Genomic DNA, 19,620 nt, shown 5'->3' with positions numbered 1-19,620 from the left:
ATAATTCATGTGATAAATTTATGATATCAACATGTTACCAAAAGAAGACTGTGGAATTAAGAAGGTGATGTTGTCAAAAAGGGAAAATGAAGGGTTAGACAGTATTGCTGGAATTATATATCACTGTTCTTTTTTCCCCATGAACCATTTATTATATGAATAAATTTTCTCTGAAGGATGTAACTACCAACTTTGTTACAATGAGTGAAATATTTCATTATATTTCCTGTGGTTCTGGTTTACTCATTTCTAGTTTGATAAACTCTTTTTCTCAAAATAGAAAGGCAAATTAAACTTAATAAGTAACAAATATATGAGCCTTGAAAGGGTCAGCAGTGATTGTAATCCTCACTATTTTTCATGGTACTGTTTGTTCTAAAATTACTGGGCACAACATTGTGCCCTAAATTTCTTTAGTGGATCTAAATTATAGAGTCTGAAGATTTTTGTGAAATAATGAATGAAAATCATGCCCTCCTGTCAATCATCAATCACTGTTAGCAAGGGCCTCAATTCAGTCTCAAATAAACATATATATGGAGCACTGAAGGACAGGGCTCAGTTGATTCCACTTCCTTATTGAACCTCCCCCCACTAATACCTGAAATTAGCTTCAAGGCATTCTCCAGGTACTCATCTTCTGTGATGGGGTGGCCATTCAACTTCAGTTCCAGCGTGAAATCTCGCACTGTCCAAACAAAGTCTGGAAAGAAACTTACAAACTCAGTGGAATCCTCTACTTCATCAGGTGTGGGGTCAGATTTTGCTCTGATTAGTTGTGTGAGTTCAGTCACATAGCTGGGATCTTAGCTAAGGAACGAGATGCACCACAATTTCCGGGTCTCCCTTAGAAACGAGTTTTATAAAAGTTCCTTTTTTTTCCTGTGTCCACACTTATTCATCCAAGAGAATCAAGTTAGAAGAAAGAAGAAACAATCTCAGTTGCATTCTCTTAAACTCAATGAGACAAGGTTATTTGGTTTTTGGAAGGATACTGTAACTGCTCCAGGGCCTGGTGGTTGATGGTACCCATGCTGTTATAGATGAAGGTGCTGCTGAGAAGCACAGACAAGGCAAAGATCCAGGAGTCATTCTTAGGGTCACCCTAGGAAGCACATGAGAGCAAGGGGCTTAGGAGTCCAATCTTCATTCATTCATTCATTTAGTTGTACATTCTTTCTTTCAAATGCACTATTTCTGAATATAGGGGAAATAACAAAATTTTAAGACAATGTTAAATTTAAATCTCATTTTTGATATTTATATTGGTCCCTCTCAGAATATTAGTTTGTTTAGGTATGAAGAAAAATAAAGGTCATTCTCAATGTGCATAAAGTAGTTAATAAAATGCCTCGAGCATAGTAGGTGTCTCATAAGTGGGCAATTGCTCATTACACATTTCATCTTAATCATGGCTATACTAAGGATGCAAGCACTTTTAAGCTAAGTTCAACAACCCTTCATTTGACATCTGACAAAATGCCAGACCCTGCATTTAATTTTGTAGATACAAAGTTCCATGTGACAGTCCCTGCTCATAGGAGTATCACTTTATGGAGGTGCAGATACACATAACCATATGAAACACAGGCCAAATGATAATCTGTGAGAAGAGGAAACCAAAGTTATTTTTTAAAAAAATGGAAAACGGGGTGGAGACATTTGTGAATGTGAATAATTGCTCTGGGAATTCAGAGAAAAAGGTCATTAACTGAGTTTTAAAGATTTGATAGAATATGTAATTATGGAGATGCAGGGATCCAGCAAGTGGAAGGACCAGCAGCAGCAAGTGAAAGTTGTTAAAGCACAGAGCTCTTTTTATTTCACTGAGGCAGTGAGTATGCAGGCCAGAGTGCAAAGAGGCCTGAAACGAGATCCTTGGCAAGACTTAAAAGGCTTTGAAATAGATCCAGATCCTACCCAAATCCCATTACAAGTTATAAAGTGATTCTGCTGCCATCAGCTTAGGTTTTGTTATGTTTTCTTCTCTTGACAATTGTAATTAGATATAAAGAAAGGTTTTATGCAAACTACAACATGTTGTAGATCAATAGTCCATATTGGTGTTATACTGAGAGGAAAACTGAGAATGGTAAAACTGAATTTTTAAATTTGGAATTTCTAAGTCTATGCTTTCCTTTTCTGCTCAGCCCCACCTGCCACCAAATTTGCAGTACTGAAGCCAAAGACCTACTGCTGCTACTTTCAATTAGATTCAGACTAATTAAAAATTAGGAGAAAAAAATCGATTACAACTAATTGTATAAAGATGAAATACCTAAAAATTTTGTCATTTGCAATATTTTTGTTAGGTCTAGCTTTTGCTTTTAGTCAGTGAATATTTCATGTCAAGAGCTCAGAGACCTGGGCCCAAATCTTAATGATAAAGATGAAGTTTGTATGAAGATTACATATATGGATTCTTAACCAAAAGCCTATTTTCATGGCCTCTACCTTTAAAGTTAGTTAAACCCATTGACCCCAGAGGTTACAGCTTTCTTCAGGAAGCTTTTCCTGGCTCTAATGACTGGATCAGTTTCCCACTTTTTGCATCTGTTTCCTTGTACTGATCTCATTCCATATTTCTTGTCTATACAACCAGGCTGTAGATCTTATCTTATTTACTGATGTATTTATAGTACTCAGCACAGAGTCCTGGACTTCAGCAGTTTGACATGTATTCATTAAATTAAATTGCACCTTCTAGTATTAAAAATATAAAGATCTGTCCTAATTTATGGTTTGGATGTGAGGTGTCCCTCAAAAGCTTATGTGTAAAACAATGCAAAAAAGTTCAGAGGAGAGATGTTTGGGTTATGAGAGCCTTTACCCAGTCAGTGAGTCAGTCCCCTGAAGGGATTAACTGAGTGGTAATTGAAGGCAGGTAGGGTGTAGCTAGAGGAGATGGGTCCCTGGGGGCATGCCTATGGATTATATATTTTGTATCTGGTGAGTGGAGTCTCTTTGTCTGCTTCCTGATCATCATGTGAGCCACTTCCTTCTGCCAAACTCTTCTATCAGGATGTTCAGCCTTACCTTGATCCTTGACGAATGGAGCCAGCAATCCAGGGACAAAGGCCTCTATCATTATGAGCCCCCAAATAAAGTTTCCTTCCTAAAATTGTTCTTGTCAGGTTATTTGACAGAAAAATCCCTGAAGCAACCAAGCTACTTTAGGTTGCTAGGGAAGTTTATGGAAATGGAATTTATGCTCATTATTCATAATTGGATTACAAGTACAGGAATATGTCACAGAAGTTGAACTGAGGTGACAAATTGAATGACACATGTAAAGAGCATTATGGATTCTCTGCCTCACCTTTTCCACATCACCCAGGCCCTCAGTGTCCAGGAGGACCAGGGTGTGGTCTGGCTTGGTGGGGTGGGGCACACACCACATCCAGATGCCCTTGGTTACAGCCCTCACTGTGGAGCCCAGAGGGAAGCCTGTGAAGGAAGAGGAGAAAGCAACATAGAGTGACTGCAGAGAGGTAAAGCTGCCAGAGGTTATGTTGGTTAAATTTGTAGGAGCAGAAAGTGTTGAGCAAGGATAGTGTTTGCTTCTATTTCACAAGGATAAGGAATCAAAGTGTAATCTTTCTCAAAAAAACACTCTGTGTCCCCAATTCACCTCATCTTTTAAGTGCTCAAATTTTTCACATTACAGAATTTTTGTAAACTCCTGTGTATTGCTGTGTATTTTTTTCTGATCAGGAAGAGCTCCAGTGCCCTCTGGCTTCAGGTTGAGTTCAACTTATTGTTGAACAAGGGAAGTCTTTGTACATGTGCACCAGGATACAAATATGAAAATATTTATAACTATCTTATTCATTAAAGATAAAACCTGGTAATAACACCACTGCTCATCAACAACAAATGGATAAATAAATTGTGGCATCCTCAGAAATTAGCATACCACAAAGTAGTAAAAAAGAACAAATTACAGATATGTGTGACAAACAGAGGATGCTCACAAGCTTCTTGTTCAGCAAAGGAAGCAAGACCCACAGGAATACAGACATGACAGTCCATTTTATATAAAAGTCAAAAGGAGGCTAAACTAACTGATTTTGAAGAATGCATAATAGACCATAGAACCATTATTTAGAAGCAAGAATAGAAATGTGTCCTGAAAACCAAAATATTGATGAACTTTGGTGACAGTGTGAGGGTATGATTTGGGCTTTTGAATGTTGGTAAGATTGCATTTCCTGATCTAGATAGTGATAATATAATTGTTCACTTGATATGTATTAACTAAATTGTATATATATATATATGCTGTATGTACTTTGTTATAGTTCACTTATTACAAAATACTAAGAGCAGCATGCTACATTTGTCAAAGATTTGCTATGAAATAGAGAAAAAAATGTACTAGACGCTCAATTTGGATATTGGATAATGAGGGATCCTACTGCACATCCTTCTGCCCCCTTTTTAAAAGCACATACTTAATTATATTTGCATGCTTCATCAAATGGCCATGTAACTTGTACAAAAGGATTCAGGAGGAGGAAAGATAGTGATTGCTAGGGCTCTGTTCCTGAGCATTTGAGAATGGATGGGATCAGGTAGAACAGTGAAGCAGATATTTTAATAAGGTTGGGGAGTACTTTATTAATGGCAAAAAGCATGAAATGCTTTTGGATTGGTTAGAGGTTATAAATACGTTAGTAAGAATTAGAAATTTTCTTTTTGAAAGGGATTAACCTCTTCCTTCAGATGACCCTAGATTAAGTGAGATCAGCTAGCTCTATTTCTGGTTCTAAGCAATGGCTCCTGACCCAGGACCACACTCACCATGGTTCTGTCCTGCAAGATGATTCATCAGGTAGGATTTCCCAGTACGAAACATCCCTACAATGGCCACCACCACCACAGGTTGACATATCTTGTGAAGAATACTTAAGGCTTTTGAATTCACAATCAGCTGCTCATTTCTGTTTTCCACTAAACAAATGGGAGTCTTCATAATAGATTCAGATGCCTGGAAACCTGTAACTCAAAAAAGCCACTCACTGAATCGCATGAGTTGAAGTCATCTCTGATGGCTATTCAAGACACATGCATGTCACTTCTCTCTTTGTGGAATGTTTATATTAACTTTCTACTTACTGTATGTTTTTAAAAGAAAAAATACTACCTAGCATGTCAAGTCTTGGTGTAGATGACTTTTGTACATTATCTTATACTCCCTATAAGGACTCAAAAAATGTAGCCTGAAAAGAGAAGAAAATACAAGGGATAAAAATAGAGATGGAAGAAGTCAAATATCACTGTTTGCAGATGATATGATCCTATACCTAGAAGATCCAAAACATTCCACCAAAAGATTGCTAGAGCTAATAATCATATTTGCCAAAGTAGCAGGTTATGAAATCAACATACAAAAATCAATATATTTCTTATATACAACAATGCATTTGCTGAAAATTAATCAGGAAAACAATTCACAGTAAACTAAAAAAAAATTACATTGGCATTAATTTATTAAAGGCGGTGAAAGACCTCTACAATCAAAACTATGGAACATTGAAGAAAGAAATTGAAGAAGATCTCAGAAGATTGAAAGACCTCCCATGCTCATGGATCAATAGACTTAATATTAATTATAAAAATTAAAATAATTATAATTAATTAATTATAATAATATTGTGAAAATGACCATACTACCAAAAGCAATATACAGATTCAAAGCAATCCCTATCAAAATACCGATGACATTCTTCACAGAACTAGAAAAAATGTCCTAAACTTCATTTAAAGAATAAAAGACCCAGAATAGTTAAAACACTTCTAAGTGAAAGGAAAAAAAGCAATGCTGGAAGCATCAAAATACTTGACTTTAAATTATACTACAGAGATATAGTAACAAAAACTGCATGTTACTGGCATAAAAGCAGGTACATAGACCAATGGTTCAGATTAGAAGACACAAAGGCAAACACACATATGTGGTCATCTGATCCTTAACAAGGTACCAAAAACATACACTGGAAAAAAGACAGACATTTTAACAAATGGTGCTGGGATAACTGATTATCCATATGCAGATGAATGAAACTATATCCTTACCTCTCACATTGCACAAAAAATGACTGAAAATGCATCAAAGACCTAAGGATTAGACCAAAAACCAGGCAACTTCTATAAGAAAACATAGGGTCAACAATTCGGCATAAGAAATTACTTTCTCAGGAGGACCCTAAAGCTCAAGAAATAAGACCCAAGAGTTAATTAATGCGATAACATCAAATTTAAAAGCTTCTATCCACAAAAGGAAACAATTAACAATGTGAAGAAAAAACTTATGAATGGGAGAAAATCTTTGCTAGCTATAATTTCAACAGAGGATTAATAGCCAGAATATATAAACTAAAACAAATTGAAAAAATTAATAAATGGGCAAATGGACTAAACAGACACTTCTAAAAAGAAGAAATACAAATGACCAACAAATACATGAAAACATGTTCAACATCATTAGCAATTAGGGAAATGCAAATCAAAGCTACACTGAGATTTCATCTCAAACCAGTCAGAATGTGAATCATCAAGAACACAAATGATAATAAATATTGGAGAGGATGTGTAAAGAAGGGAACACTTTACACTGTTGGTGGGGAAAGTAAATTTGTACAAGCACTGTGGAAATTAGTATCAAGGTTACTCAAAAGACTTGGCATGGAACCACCATATGATCCAGCTGTACCACTTCTTGGTATTTATCCTGAAGAATTAAAGTCAACATACTATAGTGATACATGTATACCCATGTTTACAGAAGCACAATTCACAATAGTTAAACTATGGAACTAGCCTAAGTATCCATCAACAGAAGAATAAATAAAGAAAATGGCATATATATGCACACAGGAGCTATATTCAGTCATAAAGAAAAATAACTATGTAATTTGCAGGAACATGAACAGAATGTGAGGCCATTATGTTAAGCAAAATAAGTCAAACTCAGAAAGTCAAGAGAAGTGCTGAGGAGTTAAATTGACCAAATTATATTACATTGTGTGCATGTACAAATATGTAACAACAAATCCCATTATTATGTAAAACTGCAATGCACCAATAAAAAAAAAAAAATGTGGAAAGAGAAGGAGAAAGCATTGCCTGAGATTTTTCAGACCAGAATGAGGAAAGCAAAGCACTGAAGACAGAGCCCTGAGAATATTAACATTTTGGGGCAAGTGGAGGAGAATGAGTAGTGGTAGAGATGAACACTGGTTAGAAAAACTGTGTAGGCATTACAAAAGAAATGGTTCTCTCATTAATTCAAGGAATACTTTTTTGAGTACTTGCCACATGCTGAATACTGTTCAAGAGATCCATTACCAGAGAGCATACTAAATGAATGCAAATTCCTGCCTCAAGGATCTCTATTCTAGTGAGGAAACATAATAAAATTAATCAACTGTAGAGTGATAATGACGAGTTCTCAGAAGAAAATAAGCAGGGAATAAGGTAAGACCTCCAGGAAAATGAGATAAAGTGAAGGTTCTCATCAACCGTGTTGAGGACAGGTATACGGAATAAATCAGGAGACTACTGAGAACAGGAGGAGGGGCACACCTTCCCCTCCCTGCCCCTTCTGCACCAAAGAGATGAGCTGAGCTGCAGCAGCACAGAGCCCTTTAGGACAAAGGCCACAGGACCACTCCCATTGGCCTCCCAGGATCTTCCTGCACTCTCCAGTGCAACCCAGAGTGAAGTTTTCCTTGGAGATTTTGCAAACGTTTTTAATTGAGGGACAAGTTCTTGGGTGGCAGGTTCCACAGCTACTCACCTGGCAGGGGCTCTGCAATCAGTGGACAAGTTCTCAGTTACCTCTGCTCACAGCTTCCCTTTCCTCCACACCTGGCTCCTCTGAAAACCAACTGATCTTCTTAGAAGCTGAAAACCAAACAGGATATTGCAACCACCCAAAGAGGGAGTTCAGATGAATAGAATTGAAATCGAAAGTAAACTCTGTTCTTCCTGCATTAACCATTGAGGTTTCACACTGTTTCTAAAGAAGCAGAAAACAGACTTTGTGAGGCGAATCACAGGGTTGTGGGGGAGACCAAATTCTGCTCTGTCATTTCTCACAGATCAGCACATCTTTCCCCTACCCAAGGAGATACCACTAAATTAGGTATTGCATGTTACCACATCAGTCATGGGACCACTGCACTTCCCAGGGTTATCTCCCTACTCCTGGGCATTCTGGGTCCCCTAGGAAACAGGTCCACTAACTTGCACAGAGCCTGATGGGAAAGCCCCTTGGGCCTGATACCCACTGAGTGTGTCTGCATGTGGACAAGGTGCCCAGTCTCCAGGCCATCCTCAGAGGTTCCGCTTTACACATTTTTACCACTTCTCAGGGATTGTTCATTTAAAGTGGAAGAACTTTTAAATTTGTGACTTAATAACAGATTTCACTGTTTGAAAATGTTCACTCCACACCCTTCCCAGTACTACAGAAAATGTTGAAATAAATTGTTTTGGATTGGCAACTCCTTTTCATTCCTTGAGGGCCAAAGATCTCCCAAAATCGAAGGTGACAGACTTTGGTACAGAAGTGGGCAGAGAGGGTTTGTTCATAGCTACCGTATCGCAGGAGAAAGCAGGATCCACAGCAACTGTCTGTCGCTGGTGCTTGCCAAGGACTAACACCATAGCAGAATTAGTGATTTTCATTCAGTGCTGCTCATCCCTAAGCCCCTGGGATCTGGACAGCTGCCTGTGTCAACAGTGCCCAACCTCCTTCCTCCCTCCCTCCACCGCCTTTCAGAGCACTGGGATGAAACAGCCACCTCCCAGATGGAGCAGCAGAGAGCAACACTTTGACAGCAGGCGTTTCCAGGGTCTGTCAGCTAGACCCCAGGCTTGAGGGAAAGAGAAACTGCACTGGGAGCCTGACACGGTCCTGCTCTGATTAGGGAGTGAAGGCGAATCCTCCATGTCAGTCTATTTTTGACATTTTCTAACATTTAATGTCCCCTTTCTTCAAAATACTCATTAGTTGTCAGCTACGTATTCTGTTCTGTTAGCCTAAGCTACATCATCACGATGATGAGAAATATAGAGAAAAGTATAATATCTAGGGCAGCCAGCTGTTGAAGGAGAGCATGGAAATCTTAAAGAATGAGACTTCTTTTTCTCTTCCTTTATTTTATTTACTTATTTTTATGAGGTGTTGAAGCTTGAACCCAGTGCCTCACATGTGCTAGGCAAGGGCTCTACCACTGAGCTTTTCTTCCAAAGGTAATGAGCTGCTCTCAGTTCAGTCCTTGTGCCCCTTTACCAGGTAATTAGTGTGATATACCCAATGTTGAATGTCATTAGAATGTCATTAAAATGAGAATGTTGTTATTGGGGTGTTCCATTCAAGTATTACGTGTTCTCTATGATCCCATTATCCTCTCAACTCAATCCTAGTTGGTAGGTAACTTGATGGCGAAGCAAGCATAGTTAACCCTCTGACCCCTGACCCTAGTCTTCTAGTATTTTAGTGACCATCCTACTATAAGACCAGAGAAACAAGAATAAGGACCTTGTCCTTTAAAGATGTTATTATGCATCTGACATAGGTAAGATTCCACCCTGATTAATCAGTTACTAGAATCCCTGATGTGACACAATAGTTAATATGTTGTTATCAGCTTCATTCACATATCATTAAGCCACTGCTGAGCAGGTCAGATTCTTCATGGAATAGATCTGAATATTCAGCTTTCTCCTTGATCTCATAGAATGATTATATTTTCCCATTGGAATCATGTTACTTAGTTTGCCAATGAATTGTGCGTGCAAAGAACAGAGTTTTTAAGATGTTTCATATTCTTATGAGCCTTACTATGTACCACTTGCACCCTGGAAAAAAGGAATAAAATCCTCACTTTGGGATTATTCTTTTAAATTGATTACAAATGTAAAGAACACAGAGCTTCGACTTGACCCTAACCCAGAATCTGGAGTTTACCTTTTGTAGCCAGTTTGAGTTACATGAGCAGGAAATAGGTGTTCTTATAATCCAGTCACTTATATTCTGTGTTATCATGCAATATTATTGTAGTTAAAGCTGGCTAAGAAAGTTTCCTGTCTCTCTTCTAAAAATTGCATCTTCCCCCAACAATTCAGTCTTATCAGATGTCTAGATTCTCAGTCCTGCTTTTCTTTGTCTTGGCAATTTCTGGAACGTTGTAGGAAATGTTCCTATAAAGCAAACCAAGAAGGATGGAGCAATTCCTTAGTACCAATAAGTATGGGGTGTGCGTTGGCAACAGAGAAATCCCAACTACATGGCAATCAAAAGGATAACTAGAAAACTTCTGAATGCAGATTTTGGAGAGTGTACCAGCAAATGAAAACAGGTTGTTGTAGAGATAATAATTTTTTTCTATCCTTAGTGTCTTGATTTGATGCTCACACTTTGTAAACATGTATCTATCTAATGATCTCATTGTATACATAAATATGTACAATTAAAATAATAATGAAATAAATTATAGATACCAAAATAAAATAAATTATGTATCAAAAATGCATTTATAATTCAACTTCCTTTGCAGCATGTTTGGGCATAGAAATCATGTAATTTCTATTATTTCCCTTCTTTTATTTCTTTTCTTTTAGGGGATACACAGGTGAACATGACACAGTATCCACCTTCCGCATATTTCAGTATGTATTACAAGTAGATTTAGCTTCTTTTGTGAAGAATATAAAAAAATTCCAAGTAATTGCTGAATAAAGATAGTTTTTTGTTTGTTTGAATATTTTTGTTTTTAACTTTTACAAGTAAGTCCAAAGGTAAGAGTCAGACTGGTATTGGGTCTCTGCTTTATAAAATTAGTGGAGGCATATGGCTCTTCTTGAAATGTGACTCACATTAGATAGAGAGTCACCAACTCAGTGAACCTGAGTAGGACACCAAAATAAAAAGACATAGGAATGCTTGCTTTTGAAGATTTGTTAGAGCAGGCAGGCCAGCATCAGTGTGTAGCAGAAGGTGCATGAATGAAGGGAAATGGAAAGGACACATTTCCAGTACTCAGCGTTCAGCAATTTCATGCAGATTTTCTTTCCTAGATACTCCCAAGTCAGACATGAAAATTTCTTTTTGTACCCTTCACCTTTGGCTTAAGGGTCCTTGACACATAAAATAAAGAGAGACTAATATTTCAAGTGCTTATTACTTAGAAGTCATTGCTTGCAGCATAATAGTTGGAAAAGATGTTTCCGTGATTTTCAATTTTTTACTTTCCTCTTTGTTCAGTAATGATTTAATAAGTAAATGATTTTTAAAAAATAGAAAAAAACAAGTGAGTGAAGGAGATGAATAAATCCGCACTTTAAAATTTTACATGTCTGTTGATTGGGAGATTCTTCCACAGAATAGTCCCACATATTCTGTGTTTTTTCCTCCTTCAGTGCACATATACTTTTGTCTGTATCCATATGGTTAGACATACGTATAACCTGATATGACCTCCTGCCTCTCTGGGATGAGGTTGTGGATAAGGAAGATTCATAATTAGATAAAGTATCTCTTCAATGTTACAGGTAATCCAAGGAAAGATAGAGCTGGTTGACAAAGGTCGAATGATATTGCTAATAAGTGGATGAGGACACATAATGGGGGGAGGGAGGGGTTAGTGTTAGGGTTAGAGTTAGGGTTAGGGAGGGGGGCAAGTATGGAGGAAGGAAGCACTGTATAGAGGGAAAAGAGGGGTGGGAGGGGTGGGGGGAAGGGAAAAAATAACAGAATGAATCAAACAACAATACCCTATGTAAATTTATGATTACACAAATAGTATGCCTTTATGCCATGTACAAACAGAGAAACAACATGTATCCCATTTGTTTACAACAACAAACAAAACAAACAAACAAAAAAAAGATAGAGCTGGTTGAGTGGGTGGGAAGGGGAGAGTAGAATTATTCTAACTAGAGTTTACAGAATATCAAGTTCTAGTTGCCAATGTGGGTTTAAACATTACTTTCTCAGATGGTTATGTCTCTGTTCCTCTGACACACTTAAAAGAGCATTCTTTATTTATGTCACATCAATGATGGTGAAGACACTACCTGTGCGTATAGCCCTGGAGTCTGGGTCATTCCTCATTCCATGAGTAACAGATTCAGTGAGAATGACTGGAAAGAACATCTTCTCTGTTGGTACCAGGATCCTATTATGAAGTTTAAAAAGAGAAAATTTAGCCTCCCTCTGTGGTCTATGATATCTGATTTGTGGTAGTAAGATACTTAAGTAGATTCTTGCTAAACATTAGGACAAAAAGTGCCCCTCATATTATGTTTTTTAAGGTTTGTCAGAGATGGTCAATTGCAGATTAAGAAGTTTATAAATGTCAACTTTAGTAATAGATCAATAAGACTCTGTTTATAAAAGCTATTCCATTATATTTTTCTACTTCTTATTATTCCTCCAAAGCCTTCAGAACCAACACTAGTCCTGAAAGAGAGAGACAGACAGACAGACAGGATACATGATGTGGAAACCAGAGGTGTCCGAGGCTGTGAATTCCTTGATCACAAGCTTCCCCGGGGGCTCTCTGAAGGGCAAGGGCCCAGAATAGCCTGCATTCTGGTTATTAAAAGGACTTCCCTCACATCTCAGAGAAGTTTGGCAGAGTCTGCCCACTTTGTCCCACCCCAGTCACTCAGTTCTCTCTCGTCCTCGTCCTCTTCTCCTCTAGGCATCTGCTCCTGCTTCTCTGGATAGTTACAGAATCTGTTTAATCACAAGTGTTAGGTATAATAAAGACTATTCCAGTCATTCGTTTGCTGGTTTCCAGGGCGCACCATTTCCAAATTAACAGATTCACTTTGAGATAAAATCATTAAGTATCCACAAATTATTATCCCTTCCTGGTAGCTATTTCTGTTCAGAAAGTGTTGTAATTTGGGGTTAAAGTGCACATTGGCCAACTTAATGTTTTGAATTATCTCCTAGGTTGAATAAACAGACTCTTTGGCCACTTGATGCCTAACTATACATCTGACAGATATGTTCTCATGTGCAAACACAAAACTTACTCAGAATAATAACAGCAGGAATATTTATAATAGCTCCAAAGTATAAAACAAATCATGGTATTTTGGTTAAATGAAAGATTTCTGCTAATGAAAATCTCCAACTTCTTGTTACACCAAACAAAATGGACAAACAGCACAATCATAATGTTGAACAGACTAACTAGACATAGTAGAATATAGACTGTGTCTGTCTACTCTTGTAAAGTTTATGAATCTAATGTTTGTTATAAAATCAGACCTGGGACCTGTCCTGTATCTCAGTCATCTCATGGTATTTGGAGTCATTTTTGAATCATTGGATGATTTAAAACCCAACCACAAAATAAAATTCTTTCACAGGTGATCACTAATAAGGGCTCAGATTCAAATCCTGCTAGTCTGTGTATCAATGAGGTTGTCACTGTAGTTAATCCTAATCTTAGACAAACTGACAAGAACTCATCAATTTTGTCTGGTTTCACCTTCTGTAACTTTTTAACCTGTCTGCTTCCTGTTTTTGTAAATGTAAACCATAAAGTTGTCCTCAGACTTTCCATGAAATAATTCTAGGTTCCAGTTCTGGACACAAGTTGTAATTTCATTTCCCCTTATCAGTGAGGTTGAAAGTGAAAGGAGGGCCAGGCTGCTTGGAAACAGGAATAATACTAGGAAATCAGCTGCTCTCTTTCAGACCAATAAAATCTGCTTCTCTCAAGCAAACAAAAAATTGTTCCAGGGAAAATTGAATCTTTTTTGTGAGGTTTATATGTAAGGGAACTAAAGTTTCTACCTATCAATATTGTTTACAGATTAAAGTGAATTTATTGTCTTAAGGTAAATTTGGAAATACTTGCTAAGAATGATTTACTTTTAGATCCATTTTGTGTGAACTGATATGTAAAAACTATTTTCAAGTACATCATAATAAAACCTCAGAGGAATATAAACTCTAAGTTTACAGAATTGTCAGCTAATTGAAGGAATTAGTGGCTATTTTTAAAATTTTACTGGGCTCTTTGTATTATGAATTTATTTTCAATGAAGCATTTTTTTAATAGTAAAAATACATACAGATAGAAATTAAGTGTTTTCCATTTTAAAAGGAAAAGATTCATTTCAAGACACACACAATTTCTGGGTAACTTCTGTAATATTGGGTATGACTCTTCAATGGTCACTACCTTGTTAGACCAGTTGTTATTTTGTAAGGGTTTGATTGGGCACAGATCAGTTCTTTTTATAACCATGTGCATGGTGGCATTTAGAAAGAAAATGCTGCTTAGAATGAGAGATTGTCCTGGGTCCCTGACGGGAAGAGAAAACAGGGTTATGGCAGCCACTGGAGTCAGAAAAGGGGCTTTATCCTGCTCACAAATTATAGATGACAATAGCAGGTTGGAACTTGTGCAGGGTGTTACTTATTCCTATAATTTACTTCAGCTAATTCACAATAAACAGCATGCTATATGTTTGGATGTGGATCCCAGTTTGACCCATGGGTAACTAAGGAGCATGTTCAATTGCCCTTATCTGGATGAATCTCCTGGCCAGGTGGCGATTCTGGAGATTTCTCTGTGAATCAATAAACAAGCATTTGTCAACTGATACAAGGGGTGGTGTAAATGACAAAGTCAGTGGGGTTTAGAGAGTGGGGTGGGCCAGGAGAAGGAACAGGAGCTGATACCATTCCATGAATAAGGTGTGAGGAAGGGCCATCCTGGAAGTTCATGCCAGCTGTGCCCTGCTCGGGGCTACAACCTACTGCCTTCCTGCCGACTCTGGAGAGGATTCTGCCTCCATCTCAGTTCAAGGCCAGGGTCTGCTGCACAACTTAGCCATTGCTATACCCACTGTTTCACAGAGCAGGACCTCCCAAAGCTGTAGATTGGTTCTTCAGAAGCTCTTTCTGGGAAGTGTTTATTTACGTAGTGTAATCACACATAGCAGCGGACTCATGGTGCCATATTCATGTGTGCACATAACGCTTTGCTTCATTTAGTTCCCAGTGCTTTCCTTTGCCCTCCACACCTCTCTCCCCTGGATACTCATCCTCTGCCCCACTGATGTCTTTTCTCTTTAGTTTTTTAATTCATATATTATAATTATGAATAGAAGTGGGATTCATTATTATATAATCATACATGCACACAGCATAGCATAGTCCATTTAATTCCCCAGTTCCTCCCTGTTATGGTTTGGAGATGAAGTGTTCCCCCAAAAGTTCAGTGGAAAGGTTAGAGCTGAAATGACTGGATTATAAGAGCTGTAACCTAATCAGTCAGTCCATTCTATTAGAATAGACTGACTTGGTGCCAGCTATAGGTAGGTGGGGCATGGCAGGAAGATGTAGGTCAGGCGAAATAAGGCAATGTCAGAAGGTCACGATGTTATGTTTTCTATGTGGAAGCTGGAGAGGAAAGAGGAAAAAAAAAGTGGGGGGACAGGGATCTCATGAAAATCAAAGGGATGTGGGGCTGGGAAACAGGGAAATGGGGGGAAGGGCTGGAGAGTGATTTTAGCCAAATTATATTGTTATATTGTGTGCACGCACAAATATGTAACAACAAATCCCATCATTATGTATCACTAAAATATACCAATAAAAATGGAAATAGGAAAAAAATAAATAAAAAAGAAAGCATTAGGACAAAGTTGACAAGCTTACTGAATTGTTTTTTTTGTTTGTTTGTTTGTTTGTTTGTTTGTTTTCATTTTTTTCCCCTTGACTGCAATGCAGGACGGAGGTACCCATGCCAAAAAGCTTTCAAATCCAATGAATAGAATCAGATCGTTCCATTACGTCATGCAGACAATCAAAAGGTACTGTCCATGAGGTATGTGGAGGAACAGTTGAAACTGCCCCAAACCTGAATCCTATACAGATTCATGGATATTCTGATTCAGGTCTTGAAGGGACCACATGTGTTTAAACTGTTCAGGACACAACAACAGGCTTAGACCTCTTAGCTGTTTTTAACATTTGTTCTGGGAGAGTAAAACTGAACTTTTCCACATAACACAGCTGCGTGGTATTTTGTAAATAAAAATAACACAAAAACAAGGCAGTTGTAAATTGAGAGCAATATGTGTAGAGAAGACCAAGGTTAGTAGTGAACTTACCTGGCTCAGGCTCAGAAGTAAATGTGCAAGTTGAGTTGTATTCGCTCACTGCTTGAGTTTCTTCCTGAACTTTGTTTCTCTTAAAACCAATTTTCTTAGAAGCTAAAATCCCAACAGAATATTAGAGCCATCCAAATGAGGGCTTGGTGAGGAGAATGGAATATGAAAGCACACACTCATGTGTTGCTAAATTAACTGTTGTGGTTTTGCACCATTGTCAAGTAGGCAGGAAAAGGGAGTTTGGGATGAGGCTGGAGGAAATTTGTGGTCTTCCTCAACGGTCTATCAACCAGAAAGAAACAAAACAAAACAAAATAGAAGGAAAGGTAAAGAAATAGAATGAGAAGAACAAAAGAAAAACGAACAACAGAAGGTAGAGTCTCCAAAGAATAATGATATTTATTAGTAATAAATATCATGTGGGCGATGGGACTGCCAGAGCATCTCAATGGGAAGGCAGCTGCCTTAGTAAGCAATGAGTTCTTCAAAGAAGTTGAAGCAAAGGAAGTTTTTAGAAACATTTATTTAAATTAAATTTCTTTCTAAGTGATACATAATAACAAATTGCACAGTGACAGGATAAAGTGATGTGGTGAAACATTAAAACATTGTGTGATATTTAAATCATATTAAAACATGTCTATCTCCTGAAACAGTCATCATTTCTATATGGTAAAAACTCCCCAAACCCTTGGTTCCAGCTCTTGGAAATGTACACTTCACTGTGGTTATCTACAATCACTCTACTGTGCAATAGCACCCGGAGATTCTCACTTCTAACTGCAACTCCACACCCCTTGATCAAACTTCCCCTACCCCTTCTAAGGCAGGGAGAGTTTATAAAGCAAAAACAAGGAGGATTACCTCACGCCTTGTAAAACAGTCATCCTTGGCAACAATGATTGATGTCAAGAGTGGTGTCTGTTTGAGGTTGAACATGGGCTGGGCAGCTGTGCTTCTATAAATACTGTTTCTGAGTGAGTGGGTGGAGGTCTCTGAGCAAGGATGTGACTGTCTGTTGTGATACTTACTGTCAGGATGTCATGGGTAGAGACCTTCCCTCCATCACCCCCTGGCTTTTTAACTCTTTGTTATAGTTGAGCGAGTGACTCCATTTTGATTCTGACACCTTTCACATTTCTTCATAAGTCTCTGAAGGTGCTATACACTTCTCTTCACAGATTGAGTCCACTGTTTACCTGTCCGCGAGGCTACGCTGGCCCTCAGGTAAATGAGTTTTATGTTTCATCACTGATGTCACCACTGGTACCACCCCACTCCTGGGCATTCTGTGTCCCCTAGAAACAGCTCCACTAGACTGGGAATATATAGCTCAGTGGGTAGAGTGCTTGTCTTGCATGCACAAGTTCCTCAATCCCCAGCACCACAAAAAATAAAATAAAATAAATAGATTCACTAATTTGCACACAGACTGATGGGAATGTCCTTCATTCTTTTGGAGACAATAAGAATCACTCAGGAGAGTCAGTGGGTGGGGCCAGATGCCCACTGAGTGTGTCTGCATGTGGACAAGGTGCCCTGTCTCCAGGCCACCCTCACAGGCTCCCCTTTACACATTTTTACCACTTCTCAGGGATTGTTCATTTTAAGTGGAAGAACTTTTAAATTTGTCACTTAACAGACTTTGGTACAGAGGTGGGAAGAGAGGGTTTATCCATAGCTGCTATGTCACAGGAGAAAACAGAATCCGCACAAGATTTCAGCATTCAATTGTCTGACCCTGGTGCTTGCCAAAGATTAGCACCGTAGCAGAATCAGTGATTTTCATCCAGTGCTGCAGGATCCCTAAGACTTTGGGATCTGGACAGCAGCCTACATCAGGAGAGGCCACCTCCAGCCTTCCCCCCAACCTCTACAACCTTTCAGCACTGCCCAGATGGAGGAGCAGAGAGCACCTCTTCACAGCTAACACCAGGGTGTGCAGGCGTTTCCTGGATCTGTCAGCTAGACTACACACTCTCCTCTCTATGTTGTCCCTGTGCTTCAGTGGGCTCTGAGGGTCTGCCCTGTTGGCCTGACATCATCCTGCTCTGACTAGGGCGTGAAGGAGAATCCTCCAATCCTGTTTATTTTTGCTTTTTTCTAACATTTTTTTCAGTGTCCCCTTTCTTCAAAATCTGCGTCAGTTGTCCATTCTGTTCCTGTAGCCTAAGCCATCATCACCACAATGGTGAGAATTACAGAGAAAGATATTTTCTAGGGCAGCCAGTTGTTGAAGGAGAATATGGAACTCTGGCAACAGAGCTGTTCATTCTTTAGACAATTCCTTTTCTGTTCTGTTAGTGGGATTATGGCATATCATACACCTCTCCTTCACATGGAAGCTTTTCTTACTTGGGAAGTTCCTGGAGGTTTATTTTTTTCTAATCATTTGCCCAATACAGAATGAATCAAAACAAATTAATGAAATTTAATTTTTATTTCAATACATTTTCTGCTACCACCACTTTGGTAGTGAGGTATCCATTGCTTTGACCAAAAACCTTAGAAAATAACCTAGAGAAGAAAAGACTTATTTGAGTTCATGATCTCAAAGGTCAACTGGCTCCTTTGCTTTGGGACTTGTTTTGTTGCAGAAACATCATGGTCAAAGGACATGGTAGGGGAAAGCTGTTTGCCTCATGAAAGCCAGGAAACAGAAGGGAAGGAAGAATTTAGGGACAAGATATACCCTGCCCTCCCCCAGAGAACGAGTCCCTCCTGTTAGTCTCAACCTCGTACAGTTTCCACCACCTCCCAATAATAACACCAAATTATGTTACTGACCCACTGATAATGTTCGACCCGCATGATCCAATCATTTCCCCAAATCTCCACTCCTGAACATTGCTGCATTGGGTACCAAGACGTCAACACCATAAACTTTTGGGAGGATGTTCCAGAACCAAACTTTAACATCAGTCAAGGGAAACTAAAGAACTGAGTTCAATTAAAGTGTAAAGAAAGAGTTGTCTTTCTCGTTCTGTAACGTGGAACTTCCATTCAATCTACATCTAGTACAAGTTCTCTTCATGATAGGCACTTGGACATTCTGCCATGGGCTTTGAGGTTGGAATTTTTTTATGCACTGACACTTCAGATTTGGACTTGAATAAACACTGTTTTTCTTAGACTCTATTATTTTCATTGATGGTGAAAAGGAAATAGTTCCTTAGCATGTTGTTTATTGATGAAGGCAACTTTGCAGGGCAGTGGAAAGGATTTTTCATCTGTGTAAGATTTCCCCACCAAACTTTGGCAGTTGCCACTGTCTGTTGTTCTTCCCAACTCTACAATTTTTCAAATGGTGAGGATCTGTTCTCAGGTCAACTTTTAATGCATTTATTTGAGGTCATTATTAATATGATATACACAATGTTAAATATCCTTAGAACCAGGACATTGTTCGCACATCTAGGAGGAAAGTGAACATGGTCTGGGACTCTGTTATCTACTCAACTCAGT

At 38.4% G+C, this 19,620-nt stretch overlaps 1 protein-coding gene across 2 annotated transcripts in view; it reads right to left on the bottom strand.

The window, feature by feature from the left end:
* The window catches only part of LOC306668125 (guanylate-binding protein 7-like), a 58,681-nt gene that overhangs the window by 7,541 nt on the left and 31,520 nt on the right, over positions 1-19,620 (bottom strand). Inside the window, exons 1-5 of one of the 2 annotated variants that reach the window (XM_079151197.1) lie at positions 7,802-7,948; positions 4,804-4,998; positions 3,320-3,447; positions 996-1,105; positions 602-798 (exon numbers count right to left, since the gene is read on the bottom strand). In XM_079151197.1, coding sequence (XP_079007323.1) covers positions 602-798; positions 996-1,105; positions 3,320-3,447; positions 4,804-4,975 — 607 coding nt within the window. In that variant the 5' untranslated portion in view covers positions 4,976-4,998; positions 7,802-7,948. Of the gene's footprint in view, positions 1-601; positions 799-995; positions 1,106-3,319; positions 3,448-4,803; positions 4,999-7,801; positions 7,949-19,620 lie in introns of those variants that run through there. The other variant, XM_079151199.1, reaches the window with a different exon arrangement.

This window comes from Sciurus vulgaris, assembly GCF_902686455.1.
Source record: "Sciurus vulgaris genome assembly, chromosome: 1".
NCBI lineage: Eukaryota > Metazoa > Chordata > Mammalia > Rodentia > Sciuridae > Sciurus > Sciurus vulgaris.
Note: the sequence above shows the minus strand (reverse complement) of the source record. Positions and strands in the feature narration are given on the sequence as shown.